The 18,241-nt window shown below is 40.3% G+C and overlaps 1 protein-coding gene across 1 annotated transcript in view; it reads right to left on the reverse strand.

The window, feature by feature from the left end:
* Positions 1–18,241, reverse strand: part of ADAMTS6 (ADAM metallopeptidase with thrombospondin type 1 motif 6) — a 176,607-nt gene that overhangs the window by 145,194 nt on the left and 13,172 nt on the right. The window contains exons 2-5 of the mRNA XM_066616074.1: positions 15,435–15,779; positions 13,735–14,102; positions 3,139–3,307; positions 331–542 (exon numbers count right to left, since the gene is read on the reverse strand). Coding sequence (XP_066472171.1) covers positions 331–542; positions 3,139–3,307; positions 13,735–14,102; positions 15,435–15,531 — 846 coding nt within the window. The 5' untranslated portion in view covers positions 15,532–15,779. The remainder of the gene's footprint in view (positions 1–330; positions 543–3,138; positions 3,308–13,734; positions 14,103–15,434; positions 15,780–18,241) is intronic.

Genomic DNA, 18,241 nt, shown 5'->3' on the forward strand with positions numbered 1-18,241 from the left:
ACCTGTGAGTAGATTACTTGGTAACAAGCACCCATGTCAGACAGCTATAGCAGAAAACTTACTGGGGGCAATGATCCTGATGCTTTACTAGAAACATTGTAAGAGAACCACAAACACTTTAATGAGGTACTAACTTTCTAGTGATATACTTAGTAAACTGAGACTTCACTGGAGGCATCACTTTGGATATTTAATGGTCTGTACTGACTGGTATCCAGGGCATATCGTGGAAAACATAATTGGAACATATTCTTGGGCTTTAAATCTAATATCATTAATGCCTATAACATTAACACTAGTTACATTAACATATAGAGAGATCAAACTTACAATATTCATGACACTCAAAATATAATGCTCAATATCCTTGCGACCATGGTATCCCACCATCATTTTGTCTGCTACTACCAGAGTCTCCACAAAACGTTCAGTGCTTATTGATCTCTTCGGCCGATGGTGACTACTTAATGTGTGATTAATTGGAAGTAAAGTTGGAAAAGTATTGTTCACCCACCAAGATTTACTGCTTCCTGTGAGGTCTTCTAGGAATCAAAACAATTAAGTGAAATCAAATGGATTGCTATATGAACATTTTCAAGTATATCTTTTTTAAAATTAATTATTATTAAGAATATTATATAATACTTTTTCAACAAAAAGTTGCTATATAAACCAACAAACTACTTTAAATAAAGAAATGAAATAAATAAAATGGGTCTTGAAAAGAGTTTGTAATAAAAAAAGAACTCCAGATTTCAGATTAAGAAACACATTTCTTCTAGATCAGAAATAGCCCTTCCATCAGTGGAAAAGGCTTTCCACAAGTAGAATGGCACCTTTGGATCCAAGTCAGTGTAAGGAATTTTTTTAAGGCTGTTTTTATACCACATGGAATATTGCTCAGAAGTTGACAAAGAGGAGAAATGGTTGCAAATTTATGCAAATATGCATAAATTTAATTTCAGTCTCCTATGACACTGAACTGGAGCTTGCACATGTTTACACATTTGTTCAAAGTAGTCCGTATATGGTATTCCATATTTTACAGACCTGAATATGGAGCTGGGAACAATATGTCTACGTGTTCAAAAATTTATAGCAAATGGGTATCTATTTCAAGATTACTACAGAGATGTTATAATGGAAAAAAATTAATTTGCTCAATACTAGTCTGATCATAGCTAAGTATGAGTTTTAATTTTCTGCTGCTTCTGAATGGGCTTATATTTGAATTAAGCCTGTGTTTATCAAGTCATACTTCTGCAAAATACAACACCCCACTCCAAAAAGCTAATGTGAGAATAAACAACAATAAGTATCTGAACTAACTACTGAATCAGTGTATTTATACTGAACATGTTGTTTAATTAATACAGGACCTTGCTCCCATTTGCTGTGACCACATTGGTATTTCCATTAGAGTGCCGATGCCACATTGCCCAATCCTAATTTACAGAAGTTTACAACAGCAAAACAGAGTTCTGCCATTGTAAAACCACTTTCAGCAGTGCCCACAGCACACCACTGGTAACAATTTTGTGCACACTTATGCAACTTGTGGCAGCGCAGGAGGTCTGCTGCCGGACCAGTGAAGGGTGCAGAGGCAGCAGAGAACAGAACAGAGCAGGGAAGGGAGGAACTACGGTGGTCCCAGGTAGGGCAGAGGGCAGGGAAGAAGACAGCACTCACATGCGCTGATATTCTAACCTCTTACTTCTGCTGTTATATACTTCCTTACCACTGCCGTTATATGCCCCAGATATATGCCTGCTAAACAACAGGCATAAAAGTCTGGGGAGTCCCATGGCAGCTATGCACACTTTCCCCAGTGAAGAAAAGTTCACTTAGACCTTTCCAACTGCCACCTCTCCCAAAGATGCAGTGAGTGCTCCGTTGGCACAGTTGTGGTGGGATTTCAGTAGGATTGGGCTGACAGTGTCTCATAATCATGCTCAGGAGGAAACTAATTCACTGAAATTACAAGACGTTTCATGGGAGCTCCTAAAGATCTGCAGCATTTCTTAATTATTAAGTAAAGCCATTTCTTTAAATGCTTCAGACTTCTTGGAGATCCCATGAAACATCTTGTAATTTCAGTGAAATTGATTTTTCACCAGCTTTCACCGCTGGGACATCTCATCCATTTGCAGTAGCGCTGGGAGCCAGCCTCATGGCAGCAGCAGACAGTACAACAGCATAACTAAGGGTCAAACTAGAAGATGCAACTGCCTTGCAATTGAACCTTTTCTTCCAATTAAGATAGCATGGGGGGACAGAAGTAGGATCAGAACTGCAGTGAGAGTAAAGACCTAAAGCCCTCTACCTCCCCAATGCAGTTCTGCCCTGTCTCCCAACTTCCCCAGCTATCTATTTTTTTAAACCAACCATACATCATCTTTGACCTTAAAAAAGTCTCCTTAAAAAGGCAGCTCTAACATTATCTTATTACCTCATTACATCAAAACATTATCTCAGCCCAAACCTACTGAAATCCCTGCCAATGCAGTCTAAATGGCCTGCCAATGCAGCCATGCCACCAGATCACACAATGCATCCTGCAGGGGAGCACAGGTCTCCTCCAGTAAGGAACCATGTGTTCCCTTGCCTGGGGTTAAGCCCTCACTGCTCCACTAGTGTATTCAGATTTGTGCCAGTGATTTAGCTCAAGTGGACCCAGGAAAGTGGATCAAACTGAGAATGGGGACAGGATATGGACAGCACCACTGCTGCCAATACCACCACCTTCCAGGTCTGCCATCCCCAGTGTCCACTGTGTTCCTCTCTCCTTCCCCACCCCATTCTGCCCCCTCCCCCGCAAGTTGGTGACATCAGAGGCCCAGATGTGCAAAATGGCATGTCGCTTTTTGCAACAACTGTAAAGGACTTTGCACTGCCAGAGCACTAGCTTTATTATAACACTTCATAAACATTTTTAAATACACTGTATTCTGGATCTTATGCAAAAAGGAAAAACAACTTTCTATAGGGTTGCATTGTGCAGTCCAAAAGAAAAACTGGTTACACTAAATTTACCATAATAGAGTCCTAATGTACAATTTTCTTTGGAAAAAACAGAAGTAGTATAGATATTTTATTATTGTGAATGAACAAAGCCATTACTGGGGTTCTGATATTTACCTGAGACACCACAATGGGTATGATCATAGAAGAATTGGTGGTAAATTCCAGATTTTTTGTAAATAATATGAGGATGACCATTTTCATAACTAAAAACAGTTGAATTGTCAGTTGTGTTTCTTAGAGGCTCAATAAAATACTCTTCATCTTCAGTAGCAATAACACCATGCTTAAGATAAGAGGAAAAAAGAACACAGATAATAATTACCCAAAGTCTAAAAATATATAAAAAACTTTATTTCATACCATATTTTGTATGAATATTTTCCCTGCACTAAGGGTCAACATTTGTGCTATTCCTAAGCACAAATCCACATACACAACACAACAAATGCACATGTCAGTCCCTCTGTCAGTGAAACTGTCTATACTAACTTCATCAGTAAGATGGAATCCTCCAAAACAGTGGCTCTCAAATAGGTGGGTCGTGACCCACCAGTTCGTGTAAAGGTTCTCCTGTCCCTTTGAGAGGAAGGAGAGAGGCAGGGAAGCGATCCCCAGGACTGCATCCCTAAGGGGGGGCTAGGGGAGGTGCTTTCTACTTTATATAGGTAGGGCTGCAGCAGGCTACAGGAGGTGTGGGGAGCCCTGAGCAGCCCTCTACAGCGCTCCCTAAGGCTTGGAATCTTCAGTAAAAGTGGGCGCAAAGCACTTCCATTTTGCAGGAGGTGCTTTGCATCCACTTTTACTGAACGTTCCAAGCCTCGGGGAGCGCTACAGAGGGCTTCGCAGGGCTCCCTGCACCTCCTGCAGCCTCCAGCAGCCCTACTGACATAAAAGTAAATAGAAAACACACCCCTTTGCCCCCCCTTAGCAACGCAATCCTGGGGATCGTGTCAGTGCCCTAGCCCCTCCCCCGCAGACTTACTTAGTAAAGCTCCCTCAAAGTTTGAGAACCACTGCTCCAAAATAAAATATCAAAATAAAAAAGAGCATTCACCCATAGCAGATAGGCTTTGGTTTTTAATTATATGCACAAATGAACTGTGCTTCCTAGATATGTATATGCATTAAAAATTTATATGGGGGCTTGTACACCACTCTGTATGTCCTAGGGTGGGTTAGTTCACTTATTTATTTTAAAAATTTATGGCATGCACTTTCCCCTACCATTAGGGAGGCACTCAAGGCAGTTCATGCATCTCCCTCTGGGGAAAATGAACAGGCATTAATCACAATCACATATACAATTCACATCAAAAGCAACTCTGACTATCTAATTTACTAGTCTGATAGAATTGTGATCAGTGCCAGCACTAAGCTGCTGAGGATCCTGGGGAAATTTCTGCAGTTCCCCCCTCCCCAACACCCCTAGCAGTGCACTGGGCACTACCACTGTCATCAGTACTGAGGAGTCAGGTCTTGTGGGCTGTCAGACAGCTAGGGCCTGACCTGACCAATCCCAATGCCACTCCTGCTTGTGACAGGAAAGTAAAAGTCTCAATGCAAAGTGCAATAAAACAAAAATAAAATTATCTATGAAATTCATTTCAGATCAAAACATTTCTTCTAAACTGTTTAGACAATGAAAATATTGATGTTGTGGTAGCCTACAGATTAGTGGTTTATGCCCAATCCTAAAGAGGCTAATCTGCTGGAAGAACTAATAGAGGAAGGAGGGGACAGAATCCAGCAGCAATGAAGCACGTCAGATCCTATCCCCTCTGGCAGCAGACTCCCCATCCCCTTTCGCTCCTCAAACTAAGACTTGCAAAATGACTAGCGAAGGTCCAAGGAGACCCACTGCAGAGCGGGAAGCATATGCAGGGGAAAAGGGATTTAAATCCTCTTTCCCTGCTGAAGACTTCCAATTTGTCTCCCCCCCCCCCCCCCACTGGATGTAGTGCACCCATTTTTGGCACAGCGGCACCAGCATGGGGGAGGGGGGATAGCATTAGGCTGTAATAAGAGGATGTTATAGTCGGTGGAATAGTCAAGAGTCAGGGAGAGGACAAATCTGTTACAAAGTGGAGATACACAACAACCACAACCATGTACAGTACTTTAAAAAAAAAATTGTGATGGCCATGCAAAGACCATAAGATAAGACTGTATTGGCAGCATATATTGCTGCACTGGGCCTGTAGGAAGCTATAGTTTACTCTCTGGAATGGGAACTTGGTGTCTTAGATGTCAAGGAATATTAAGCACATATCACAATGGTACTCAAAAGTGGTTCCCTTGACACCCCTGACTGTTGGCCATGACTCCCCATCATGTTCCTGAGGGCTGGAAGTGACATTATTAAACAGGAAGTGACCAGAAATATTAACTATATTAAATATATTAAATATAATATTATATTTATTATAATATAATATTAAATATATATTAACTACATTAATATTAATTATTAATATTAATATAATTGGCTGGCTGTTAATATTAATTAATATTAATTATATTAATCGTATCATTAATTAAATGCAGATCTTAAAAATATATTATTAATACATAGCAATATACATGCTTTATAAATGATCAGCGAAGGAGACAGGATGCTGTAGGTAGATTTTGTCTGGTCCAGGAGGACTCATTTTTTTAAACTTGGTAAGCATACCAATAGAATTGTTTTATCAAATGAACTTTGTGAACAACCAGTCTGACCAACATTACACACACACACCCCTGTGGACCCCAATCCAACTAGTCATTTCTCCCATTCTCCTTGGATAGGATCGAACCCTTTATTAATTTAATGAAATTAAATTTTTCCAGCAACTGGTGGGGAAAACAAAAATAGACCATGAAAATATATCAGATAAGGGTTTGGTTAGGAAGTTGATTTGTCTCCTATACTAGGAGATGCACAGCTCAAGCCTATGCATGTCTACTCAGAAGTAAGTCCCAATAGAGTCAATGGGGCTTACTCCTAGGAAAGTGTGGATAGGATTGGGCTGCCAATCACTTCATCAATGGCTGATAAGTAATCCCTTCAAAGAGCAAGATTCATCACTTTAAAAATACAGTCTTTCCTCTTCAGTCAAACAACAAGATTAATAAATCACTTTAAAAACAGTACCCTTTTTCTGCTCCTGGCCAAGTAAAGTGTGTGCTTGTCTCTCCTCTCCCCCTTTGCCAACTGCATGGAAGCAACTTTAAGGGGAGAGGGAGGAAAGCAGGAAGGTTTGGAGATCGAAAGGGGGGAGTGGATGAGGGAGGGGGTTGAAAAGAGAGATTTCACCTTGATGAGAAGCAATCCCAGGCTGGGAACTAGGAACCAACCAGACAAGGATCAGCGAGGGTTAAGGACTGCAAGCCGAGCATGCTAGGAAGAGGGCGGGGCAGCAGCAGCCACTCTCACAGCTGAGCACTCCAGTTTCTTCTGCTTTAAAAAAAAAGCGCAGACACAGGGCAGAAGACGGGCTCGTATTCTGCCCAGGGGTGTGACTGTATAGCTGCGAGAGGACATCCCGCACCTCCCCTTTCAGTTCCTGACACCGCCCTAAAGAGCCGCACCTCATAGTTTGAATAACACTGACATATCACAATTCAAATGGAAAAAATGTCTCTTAATGACAGCATCTGGAATTTTTGCTCACTAACATATATTAAGAGCATAACATAAGAAGAGCGCCGCTGGATCAGGCCAAAGGCCCATCTAGTCCAGCTTTCTGTATCTCACAGTAGCCCACCAAATGCTTCAGGGAGCACACAAGACAACAGACACAACCTGCGTACTGGTGCCCTCCCCTGCATCTGGCAATCAGAGGCAGCCTACCTCTAAAACCAGGAGCTTGCACATACCTACCATGTTAACACATGACAAGGCTCAGAGCTAGACAACCACCCCCTCACTTGATAACCATGATGCAATAGCAGCAAAAACCTTGATTACATTCTTGCCAAATCAGCTAAATTGATTTCCAATTCAGTTTCTTTACCTCAGATGAAGGGAAGAGTGACCCAGGGTATCATAATGGTGCTATGGCAGAATGAGTAAGCTTGGGGAAAGGGCAGAATTCTATTTAACTGTGCTGAATGATTGATAAGACCCACACTTTTCCACGGAAATCTATTGCCTACAGATCAGAAGGCAAGATGGTTGAAGTGGAGATCTGCAGATACCAAGAAGTTTAGCTCTAAAGGCAGAGAAATAAAAGCTATCGTTGATTTAAAATTATTTTCAAATGCGTTCATTGGGATGGAAGACCCAAGTGTCCTTTAGCTTTGCTTTTAAGAAATGGTGCTTGGACAATTGTTATTGCTGCAGCTACCAGCAGGATGCAGAAGAATCCTGAGCATAGTGGCTATGGTTATCAAGTGGCTTTGTCAAGACAAAGATTATCTCTGCCTGTTGTGAAATTAACCAGAGAACCTTAAGAACCTGATGTTATGTCCTCCCTTATTTTCTTGAAGCTTCTGCCATTATCTCACTAGGTGGCCTTAATTAAACCAAAATCGCTCAGGCTTCAGCTTCCTCTCCATGTGCAAACATTAATACTGACTTTCCAGCTTTTTTTGTGGATCAAAGACAGGAGCAGGTAGAGTCAGACTTTACAGGCTCTTAAAGTTTGGTCAGATAAATTTACCTGCAATCCTAACATTATTTACTTAGATGCAGCCTGTACTTTATGACTTTAATCTTATCAAGTCTGTTTTGAAACTTGTTTCACAGTTTTGACTGCTAGTAGTGTTTAGAATTATCTTCCGTAATGCTAAACTCAGTTTACGATAACATGTTAGTATTGCAAATATACATCCATTTCCAAGATTACAGAATCAACCATCTTCTCCATTAAGGTAGCACTACTCCATTAAACAAGCAAATGAATTTGCCAAATGTTATATCTGCATTAATTATTACAAGTTCATTGTGATTAGTTGTAAGTACTTGGCAATATCACCATATAAAATGTGAATAATAGATATGACATTTTCCATGTTCTGCCTGTATTACCTATTACAGTATTTACAGTCTGACAAAGCTATTGTTTGCCTGCCCTGTGCTTAGCTCCAGTGTAAACATGGAAAATGGGCACTTATTTATTAAAAAATTACAATTACTGCAACTTGAATGCCAACAGCTCAAATTTGTGTCATGATAAGGCATCATCTGTCAAAGATGCAGATTACAGATCATAGAGTAAACAATTAATAGCCCAATTCTAACTAAATATTCCTTGCAAGGTGTTACAGTACCAGCACAGGCTCCACTGCATCCTGCTGGCAGCTGGAGACCATGAGGATGCAGAGAGATAAGTAAAAATTATTTATTTTACTTACCCACTTCTACTCCCACATGTTCTTCAATGGGTCTACTTGGATGTGTGACAGTTTTTAGTTGGCGCAAGTTCAATAAGAAGGAAGAAGGTGTGACAGGGCGAAATGGAAGACAGGATATTGATGGAGCCATTGCAGTCAATGCCCACCCTCCACCCACCCTGACACAATCCCCAGAAATCCCAATCTCCTCGTTTCGGCCACATTCTGCCCACCCCATGCTCCCTGGGTTCTGGCACCTGAGAAAACAACGGGCTGCCTCCCCTTTTGACTGAAAATAGTGGCAGCTACATGTGATGCACATGCCATCAGCAGCCATTTTATGACATTGTCCTATATCTCTCCATGAGCCAGCCTGAATCTAGTTAGGATCAGGTTGCAAGACATACATCTTTCTTGTTTATGCTAGAGCTAGACTTTCAATTTAAAAATGGGTAGAGTAAATAGAATAAAACTAGGACAGTACCTCCAGTTTTTTTATTTCTTTCCTACCTCATAACAATAAGAGGAAACTGTTTTCCAATCTTCTATGGTTGGTTTTAGAGATTGCACATGCTAGTCACTCACCTCAAGATACTCTTTTAGAAATGCTACCCCTGCTAACTGGGTAAGAGACACTTTTTCAAGTGGGTGCTCCTCTTTTATTTAGCAGAAGAGTAACTGGTCCTCCTCACCCAAGCAGTTTCTTTCCTAGTGGCTGTCTGCAGGTGTTCTTTTGCATCTTTTTAGATTGTGAGTCTTTTTGGGACAGGGAGCCATTAGTTATTTCATTTTCTCTGTAAACCGTTTTGTGAACTTTTTGTTGAAAAGCGGTGCAAAAATACTGTTAGATAAGATAAATACTTTATTGTCATTGTACAAAGTACAATGAAATTTCAATGCACTCCAAGACACGGACATAAACATTTATACAACAATCATGTAACACATTTAAATCCCATATTGCTTTTACAGTTTTTTGAGAACTTCCTTGTACAAAGTTATTCCTTGTTTTGGAACAGACTCCCACAGACTGCTAAGTGTGTTCAAGTTGTTCAAGTTGGTCTTCGAGAAAATATTTTAAACTTCACGGCAGAAGGTGGCAGGAGGGTTAGTGATGTTAGTTAGGTCATCTTTAGGTGAAACATGATAGCAATTCCAGGGCCCTTAAACATTTCTCCTCTCTTTATATATTAAGTTCTCCCCTTTACCAATATAAGGTAAAATAATGTCTGAACAGCGAAATTCTTTCCCTTTGCTTGGGTGCTTAAATGTACTACAGTAGCAGAAGCAAGAGGGAAAAAGTTATAAATAAATTCCAAATAGGAGTTCCCATTCTGTAAGGATATAGACCAGCAGTTAGTAGTAGTCTGAGCTCCCAGATTCTACTGTTTACAAGATGAAGGAATCCACATGACTTACAGTTGCAGCTCTCCTACCTCTAGAGAAAGTAGGATTGCTGCCCTTTTTTCCTGAAATGGAAAGAGAGGCTGCAATTATTCCCATAGCTGATCCTATATAGCTGAATCTGGGAAGCCCTGAAGGGAAGCCCTTCTGCTCAGACTGGGTGTTTCTTGCCTCAAGTAAAGGGGCTAGAGCAGTGGTTGCCCAGCAATGGCTTTGGATGCTTAAGCATGTTTGCCCACTTTAGTTTCAAAACAATTTAGTCTTGTCTTAGCATAGAATAAAGTCTACATTTATTAACTTATCTGGATAAACAACTGCCAAAAGTCAAAAGCACTACAATATTTGTCTGAAACTTTGGAGGTCAGCATAAGGTCTTCTGAAACCAAGCACACCCATATTCTAGTTTTGCTGACAATGGAATATGTTCTTCACCCTATAAACTACAAAATAATTATGTTAACATTTCTTACCTCACAGACATAGTAAACATAACTGGTCCTAGTCACCAAACCAAGAGAGGGAAAGGGGATCTAAGGGCAACCGGCTCACTGTATCCAATGGATACAGGCAAGAGAAAAGCCATTCACCAACACCAGCATGCAGCTGGAAAAAGACTATTAGAGTTATTTCAGCTAAGATCAGAAAGACAATGAAGTGCAATATTGTAAACACAGGCACACTGAGGTATCTCACACAAAATGGATGCCACATGGAGGCTGTGTGAAAATGTGCAGCGGCTTCTGTGTACAGGGTGAAGCAGGCCTTAAGACACTGTAAGTTAGCATCAGAACAAAAGTGGTTTGTTCGCATTATAAAACACTAAAATGTGTTAGTCTGAAAGACCAAAATGAGCTGTAAGACCAAGACTATTCTGAAACAGTGTTTTTGCCACTCACAGCAAAATACAACATCCATAAAAGTGAACACTTTCACTACAGTGAACAATGCACCCTAGCTATACATAATATATGACCTCACTACTTGGTCTATGACAACCAGTGAAAATAATAATTTTAATTAACTTTCCTAAGATCGTTAGCCTTTGAATCCTATGAAAAGTAACTAAGGGTACAATCCTAACCAGGTCTACTCAGAAATGTCCTATTTTGTTCAATGGGGCTTACTCTCAGGAAAGTGTGGTTAGGATTGCAGCCTAAGAATGTACCTGTGACATAAACAATACTTTAAGAAAATTTCATTTGTGGAATGCTGACTGACTGGTGATTTATTTATTGATTAACCTCTCAAATGTATTTCCTATTCATCTCTTACGGAACTCAGAACAACGTACATGTAATTGTTAAATTGTAGTCTCACAACAATCCAATGATATATAGTAAGGTTGAGAGAGAGTGTGTGAATTGTCAATGGCTACTGAATGAACTTTATAGCTATGTGAGGTTTGAACTTAGCATGTTGGGTTTGGGGAGGGAAGAATTATTTACTACACAACACTGACTGCTTCTCTAGCTATGAACCAGGATTCAAAGCATCATGAAACTAATTATGTTAGCCTAAACAAACTTTATACTTTTCTTGAACCACCACCACTCCCCCCAAACTGCTTTTGAAACTAATAAACTGCTTTCGAACAAATAGCTTATGAAACTGAGGGAAGCCCTGTGAGGGCAGAGAAGGAAACACAGTCCTTTCATCCTGAGGAAGGCTGTGGGGAGAAATGTCGTTTCAGAGTCGCAGGCCTGTGAATCTGAGGGTCAGAAAAACGTTTTCCAAAATTTATGGTGGTTCTATATGAATTTGGGGCTCTGATTCTAAAAAATGGCAAAAGCATTGCCCTCATCTAGTTTTGAAGACATGGCACGGCCTCCTTAGTTAATGGTTTAAACAGCCATATGGGCTTCCTCATGAGGAAGCTGCTTGAACCATTCACTAGCAAGACTATGCCATTATCTCCAAAATTTGATGTGACTAGGGAAAAAATGGTGCTATTTTAAGAATTAGCACTCCAAATATACCCAGGAATAGGTCTAACTTTTAAGACAGCAAAATGTGTGTTGGCCTGTAATTCAGAGAAAACCCCATCCTGGTGACTGAGGGCCCAATCCTGAATAGTGCATGCCAGCTCAGCACTGGCATGCACTGTTGCAAACATGCCATAATACACGTTTGCGGGATTTAGCACCGGCCCAGCACCAGAGCAAGCTTGGCACAAGCTTGCCCCTGGGTCGGCGCCTGTTGGAGGATGGTGGAGCACCACCACCCAGCGCTCCATGGGAGCACCAGGCGGTGGAGAAGTGGAAGTGTGGGGGGAGGCAGGGGGAGGCGTTCTAAGGAGGGGGAAAGTGTGGTGGGAGAGGGATGAGAAAGGGCAGGGCTCCAGAGCCCCGCATCAAGCCTCCTGGCCTCACATGGGGCTCCTTCACTCTGCAGTAGTCCCATTGTACTGTACTCTGCAGTACTATGCAGAATTGAGCAGTTCCATTGAAGGGCTACTTTCCTTACTGGGGGAACGGGACAAATGTACCCTTCCCTCAAGGAGGCGTTGGGAGCCACTGCTGGCTGCCCGAATGCCCATAGGATGCCATAGCAGCCATTTTGGTGCCATGGCAGCCCCACACACCGGGCAGCTCAGGATTGGGCTGTCACTCGGCAAGGGAATGAGGGCCAATCAGCATAGACAGACCTATCTGAAACACTGAGGAATTCAGATCAATAATTCTATTTCTGAAAAGATAATTAAACATTACAACTTGAAGTCCCATAGACACCTAGTCATAGTTGTATCTCAATTAGAAAATCCAATTAAAACAGTTAAAAAAGAGATAATTGTAATAGGGATACACTCCATATCTGTATGGAGCAGTAAACTAACCTTCACAAATCACAAAAGATATACCTTAAGATTTACTATAGTAATGAACAGTGTGTTGGTTTCCAAACATGGTGTTCTCTTTTTATCAGTTTGTAACTGACTACCCTACAGTTATTTTTAGGTTTGAATTATAGTACAACTGTAAAAGTTTTTCCCCATATAAGACTTCCTGCTGAAATAACCCAGAGTTTCATCAACAACAAGTGGACAGCTTACAAAAAACACAGCTTGTGCTTCAACTGTATAGTACATTTGTTTTAAAGTAACCTTTTGCTATGATTTATCACTACCAATACTGCAAGAAAGGTTCAGTTCCCCTCCATGTTTTTTGTATTTGTAGGCCAAAGTGTCTTCCCTCCATTGGACCAATAGATGTGCCAGCCTCAAAAAACTGGATTTGAAAATACTTTGTGTGGCATACACAGACCTTACGTCACCCTGTCTGCTAAAAGAGATATTTTGACTCCTACCGTGACTCTAATTTCATATTATGCTTATAAAACATTCAAAACCACTACTTGCCTGTAAATTTGTATACATTATAAATTACTACTTGAAGCAAACTTCTAAAATTATTACAATTTTTGTTTAGGAATTAGACTTTTATTTCAACTCCTTGGTTTTTCAGGGTCTTTTCAGACAGTAAACATTTTTAGCACAACTGTACAAAAAGAAATCACACACATGGTAGCGAAGACATTATCAAGCATATAGGACACTTGAGCCAAGTCCAGATAAGTTAAGCACATTTGAGCCTCACTGAAATCAATCAGACAAGTTACTTTCAGCTAACTTAAGCCCCACCAATTTCAATAGAACATGCAGCCAAATCCTATGCATGTTTTTCACTTCACTGAGTTTAGTGGGACTTGCTCCAAAGCAAACATGTCTTAAATGTGATTAACTTTCTCTAGATCAGAACCACAAAGTTCCTAGAATGGGACAACAGTGTCAAGAGACACATATTGTTAATAAGAATTGTAATAATTTTTATTCTTCTTTTTGTAATTCTATAAATTTAGAAAATCCAATTAAAACAGTTAAAAAATAGATAATTGTAATAGAGATACACTAGTATGGGCACAGATTCTCCCTTTCTGTACATTTAAATTACCAAGAATATCAGCATGCTAGAATACATAACTTGCACTTACCAGACCATTGCAGTTGCTTAACGCTACTTTACTTGTACTATGCTGGTCATGTAAATATCCCGTGTAATGACAGTTGTCTAAAAAGTCATGCTTCCACTGAGGTCCATCTTTCCCCCAGTATTCTACTGTGAAGTGTTTGGAGACCAAATCTGTGTTGAGAGTCAGGTTTAAATGAAAGTGCTTGCCATAGGCAGAAAGTTTAAAAAATAATTTAGATACTGCCAGTTCTTGGTCATAATGTTCAGTACTCCTCTTCTTTCTCCTGGAGGGCTTAGAATTTTTCACAGTAAAGCTGAGGAAGGCTCCATTATGATCAACCCTTATAGGGATTGTTAGTTGATAGTGTTCAAGGTAAGACAGGAATTCCTCTTTGAAACCACAAGGTATATCAGTCCAAGGAATGGGTATAAAAGAAAAGAAAATATAACAGGACATGGGAAGTAATAGTACAACATTATCCACATTTTACTAAACTCAAGTACCTTTTACATTCATGCTCAGGTGAGCATATTCATAATAAAATTAATTTCCTGCTAAATAAAATATCTACTTTCTAAAAGAAAAATATGAATCTAGACCTAGTACATTCTGCTCATCTATTTCAGGCTACAATCCTAACCAATTTTCCAGCATCGAGGTAAGGGCAATGCAACTCCGAGGTAATGAAACAAACATTGCCCTATCTTGAAGAGGCCTCCATGAATGCCCCCCAACTGCAGGATGCAGCACATGCCCCAATGGCACAGTTATGCCAGTGGTGGAAAGTTGGTTAGGATTGCGCCCTCAGTTTATAAAATACTCTGTCTATTCCTCTATACCATTTGCTCATTTCAGGCTAAGTTCTGCTATTGAAAAGATATAAGCAAATATGTGTTTACCTGCTAGAAAAACACAATCTGAATGTGAACAATCACTTTGTAAAGGTATATGGATACAATCCAATACCAGTAAGTCCCACTGATCTCAGGAGAGTATAAGCAAATATAACTCTGTGCTAGATTAGTGCCCTGGTCCAGTTATCAGCTGAGATTACATAAATTTAAGTCCATGAGCAAGTTTTCCCTGCCAAAAAATATGTTTCCATATAAACTTTAATGCAGGAAAGAATTAAGCAAAAATTTGCTTGAATTTCCAAATCTATGATATCCATTTAATGGGGGAACCTGTACAAGGAAGAGCTTATCATGCACTGCAGTGAACATGTGGCCATGAATAAGGTATTCATATACAACAGCTTTAATTAACATATAAAAAGCAAACATTTCAAGATGATATAAATTATTTCAGTTACTTAAAAACAATCACTAAATTGAAGGTTTCCATATTAAATAACCAAAACATCAACTTTTCAGTCTGCTAATAAGTCTATCTTTTCAATTCTACTGTGTCAACAGAATAAGCCATCATACCTCACAAATCATTCTGGTCTCTCACACTGATTATTAATATCTATGGGCCAAATCCTATCCAACTTTCTAGCACTGGTGCAGCTGTGACAATGAGGCATGCACTGCATCCTGTGGTAGGTTGGCAGACATAGAAGCCTCCTTTAGGCAAGGGAATGTTTGTTCCCTTTCCTCCGGGCTGCACTGCAGCTGCACCGGCACTGGAAAGTTGGGTAGGATTGGGCCCTTTGTTGAGGAAAACTGATTAACTGAAATAATGCAAAAACACAAAAGCCAACAAAGTTGGATCCCTACCTTGAGAACTATAAGAAAGTCTGTTGTCACCATGAAATTCTGACAAAACCATGATTAAGCACAAAATCCAGGTCAACATCTTCCACAAAATTTCCATAATTTAGAAGTGGAGCTACCTATGTGCTACAGCTTTAACTCCAGTCCAGAACTGCACCATAACCAGTATTTTAATTATATTTTTTCAGGTTTAGGTATTGGTGATTCCACTTCTTGACAGGTATGTTGCAGCAATCTTTTTTTTCTGTTTCTGCAGACATTTTCAGTCCAAAACCAAATTTAAAAAGAATTCCTTCACATGGCAATGAGAAAAATTGAATAGAAAATGAATGTTGTCCATTTCTTTACCTGGAATGCATAGATAACATGAAAGTCAGTTTAGCACTAGTCAAACAACAGAAAAGACAATATCCTCAGGCTACTATAGGTAGGTTAGCCCCAGTCCTTAAGCTACAGTTAGCTACAGTTCTTAAAACTTTCAGTTTGAGTAATCCCTGCTGTCAAGTACAATGGCAAACCCTCCTGGTCATGCTATGCCAGCTTGCTACTGAGGGCCCCATCCTGTCCAAAAATGCCCTTGAACTCTCCCACCCACCTCCCATAGCAGGACTACATGCTTGCTCTGCCCCACCCCTCTATATTGTCTGAGACTAAACAAGATATATATGTGCAAAGGTTCAGGTTGTTGGATGTCCAGCAGAAACACTGCCTTGTCAAGCCGGTTTTACTTTAAGTATTTTTTATTTTATATTAGTAATACAATTTAATGGCATGTATTGCATTTTTTTTTTTACATTTCAGCTATGGAAGCATATGTATTTGTATTTCATCCAGTGCTAGCAAAGACCCACACCTGTGCAAGAAACAAATAGGCAAAAAACAAAAAAAAAGAGAAGAAAAACCAAGGGGCCAATGGTGGTGATTGGTGAATAGACAGAGAGATAGAAAATAGAGAGATGAGTCAGCCTTCACCTGCCCCCTGTACAATTCACACTAGTGGCACTTCTCTGGCTGCCAGTTTGAGGGCCGACTGGCTCCTTGGAGATCACATAGATGACATGTCGACTTCACAGTGATGATACACTGATGTCAGGACAATACTCTGTAGGTAACAGGCTGTGTTGGAGTCTCCATGGATGTTGGATATGTTACTGGGAAGGGCTGTGCCGGTACTGCTTTGCCAGGAAATGATCGGCATTTGGCTGTTGTTACACCAGCACTGATGTGCCACTGGTGCAGCATTACCAAGATGGGCTTATGTTATGATAGGTGTCATGCCTGCATTCTTATGCCACTGGTGCAGCATCCATATAGGACTGGACCACTATAGTACTAGTTGGGGTACAACATGGGTTGAGGTGAAGTCTGTTAAGAGCACAGTTTCTGGCACTTCTAGGAAATGGAAACGATTTGGTACTTAAGAGAAAAGTACGACTAATATCCCTTACCGCAGTGATTCCCAAACTGTGAGCTATGGTTCCTTGGGGAGCCGCAGAAACTAGCCAGGGAATCCTCACAAAAAGCCTGCTACCCTATACAATGTATAGTAGACAAAATGAGGAACTACAGCCAATGGCTCAGTAGGTCAAGGGAGCCCCAGCAGGTAAAGGGAATCAAAAGTTTGGGAAGCACTCCCCTGTTGGCTTATGCACTACAATCAGTCTTGTAAATCTAAACAAGATTGTATTTTTAACAATACAGAGATCAACATTTTTCAGAATACAGAGACCTAAAGACAGAACACCACATGTGAGCAACACCATGCACAAAAACACATCTGTGCATTTGGGAAGGGATGATAGTAGCGTTACATATGCCATCTTCACAGCAATAATTCCACTTCCTTCTAAAAAGCAGCTTCGGAGTTTGGTACAGTATAGATAGACTAAGAAATGTTTTACAATCCCCATTTAAGTCTACAGAAAATTCTTACTGATTTTAGCCATGACCAACAGGATGTATGATGACAGTCAATGAGAAATCCTGAATAGAGAAAATATCAACTCTTCTAGCCAAGGAAGTATGTACTTTCTGATCTCACAGCATGCATTTATTGCTGTTTTGCATGACTATGTCTTGCATATTTTATTCAGGCAAACTTCCTGTTAGCTGTTGGTGGCAAAAAGTTTTCAGCATCTCAAAGTGTACACTTCTTTTTAAAAAACCATGAAGACACAAATGTTATCAAAAAACATTGCACATGAAGGTTGATGCAATGGCAAGTACACATTTAAAATGTTTTAAGGAGACAGCCACATTTTAAGCTGCTGGTCCCTGCACAGCGTAAAAACTGTAATTTTGTTTCTTCCAAAATGCTGGTCTCCAAATATTTTGTGCTAATACACAACAGCTGCCTGAGAACCAGAGAATGTACATCTACTTGTAGTCAAAACAAAACAATAAAATTTTAAAACAATGTTAAGTAAAATCATATCAACCTCACTTTCTTAACAGAAAGACTATGTTTTTAAGACAAAAATACAAAACTCAATGTCAGATGCGAAGGTGGGATATTGGATTTGCCTATATCCTGCCTTGGGGAGCCTCTTTAGAAACTCCAGAGCCAGTTTAGAACATGGAAAGTCATCACGACCCAGTGGAACTACTGTGCCTCCATGGACCACTATATCTTCTGAACAGGAGTGGCTTGAGTAAGTTCGCCACCTGAACTGGGTACAGATCTGCCCTCCTGCAGTGACATCACTAGGGTTTGCATCACCCAGTGCTGGAGGCCAACACAACACCCCCAGCCAGGGTGGCGTAGTGGTTTGGGAGGTTGACTTAGGCCTGGAAGATCCAGGTTCAAATCC

The sequence above is a fragment of the Tiliqua scincoides genome, chromosome 2, assembly GCF_035046505.1.
Source record: "Tiliqua scincoides isolate rTilSci1 chromosome 2, rTilSci1.hap2, whole genome shotgun sequence".
Lineage (NCBI taxonomy): Eukaryota > Metazoa > Chordata > Lepidosauria > Squamata > Scincidae > Tiliqua > Tiliqua scincoides.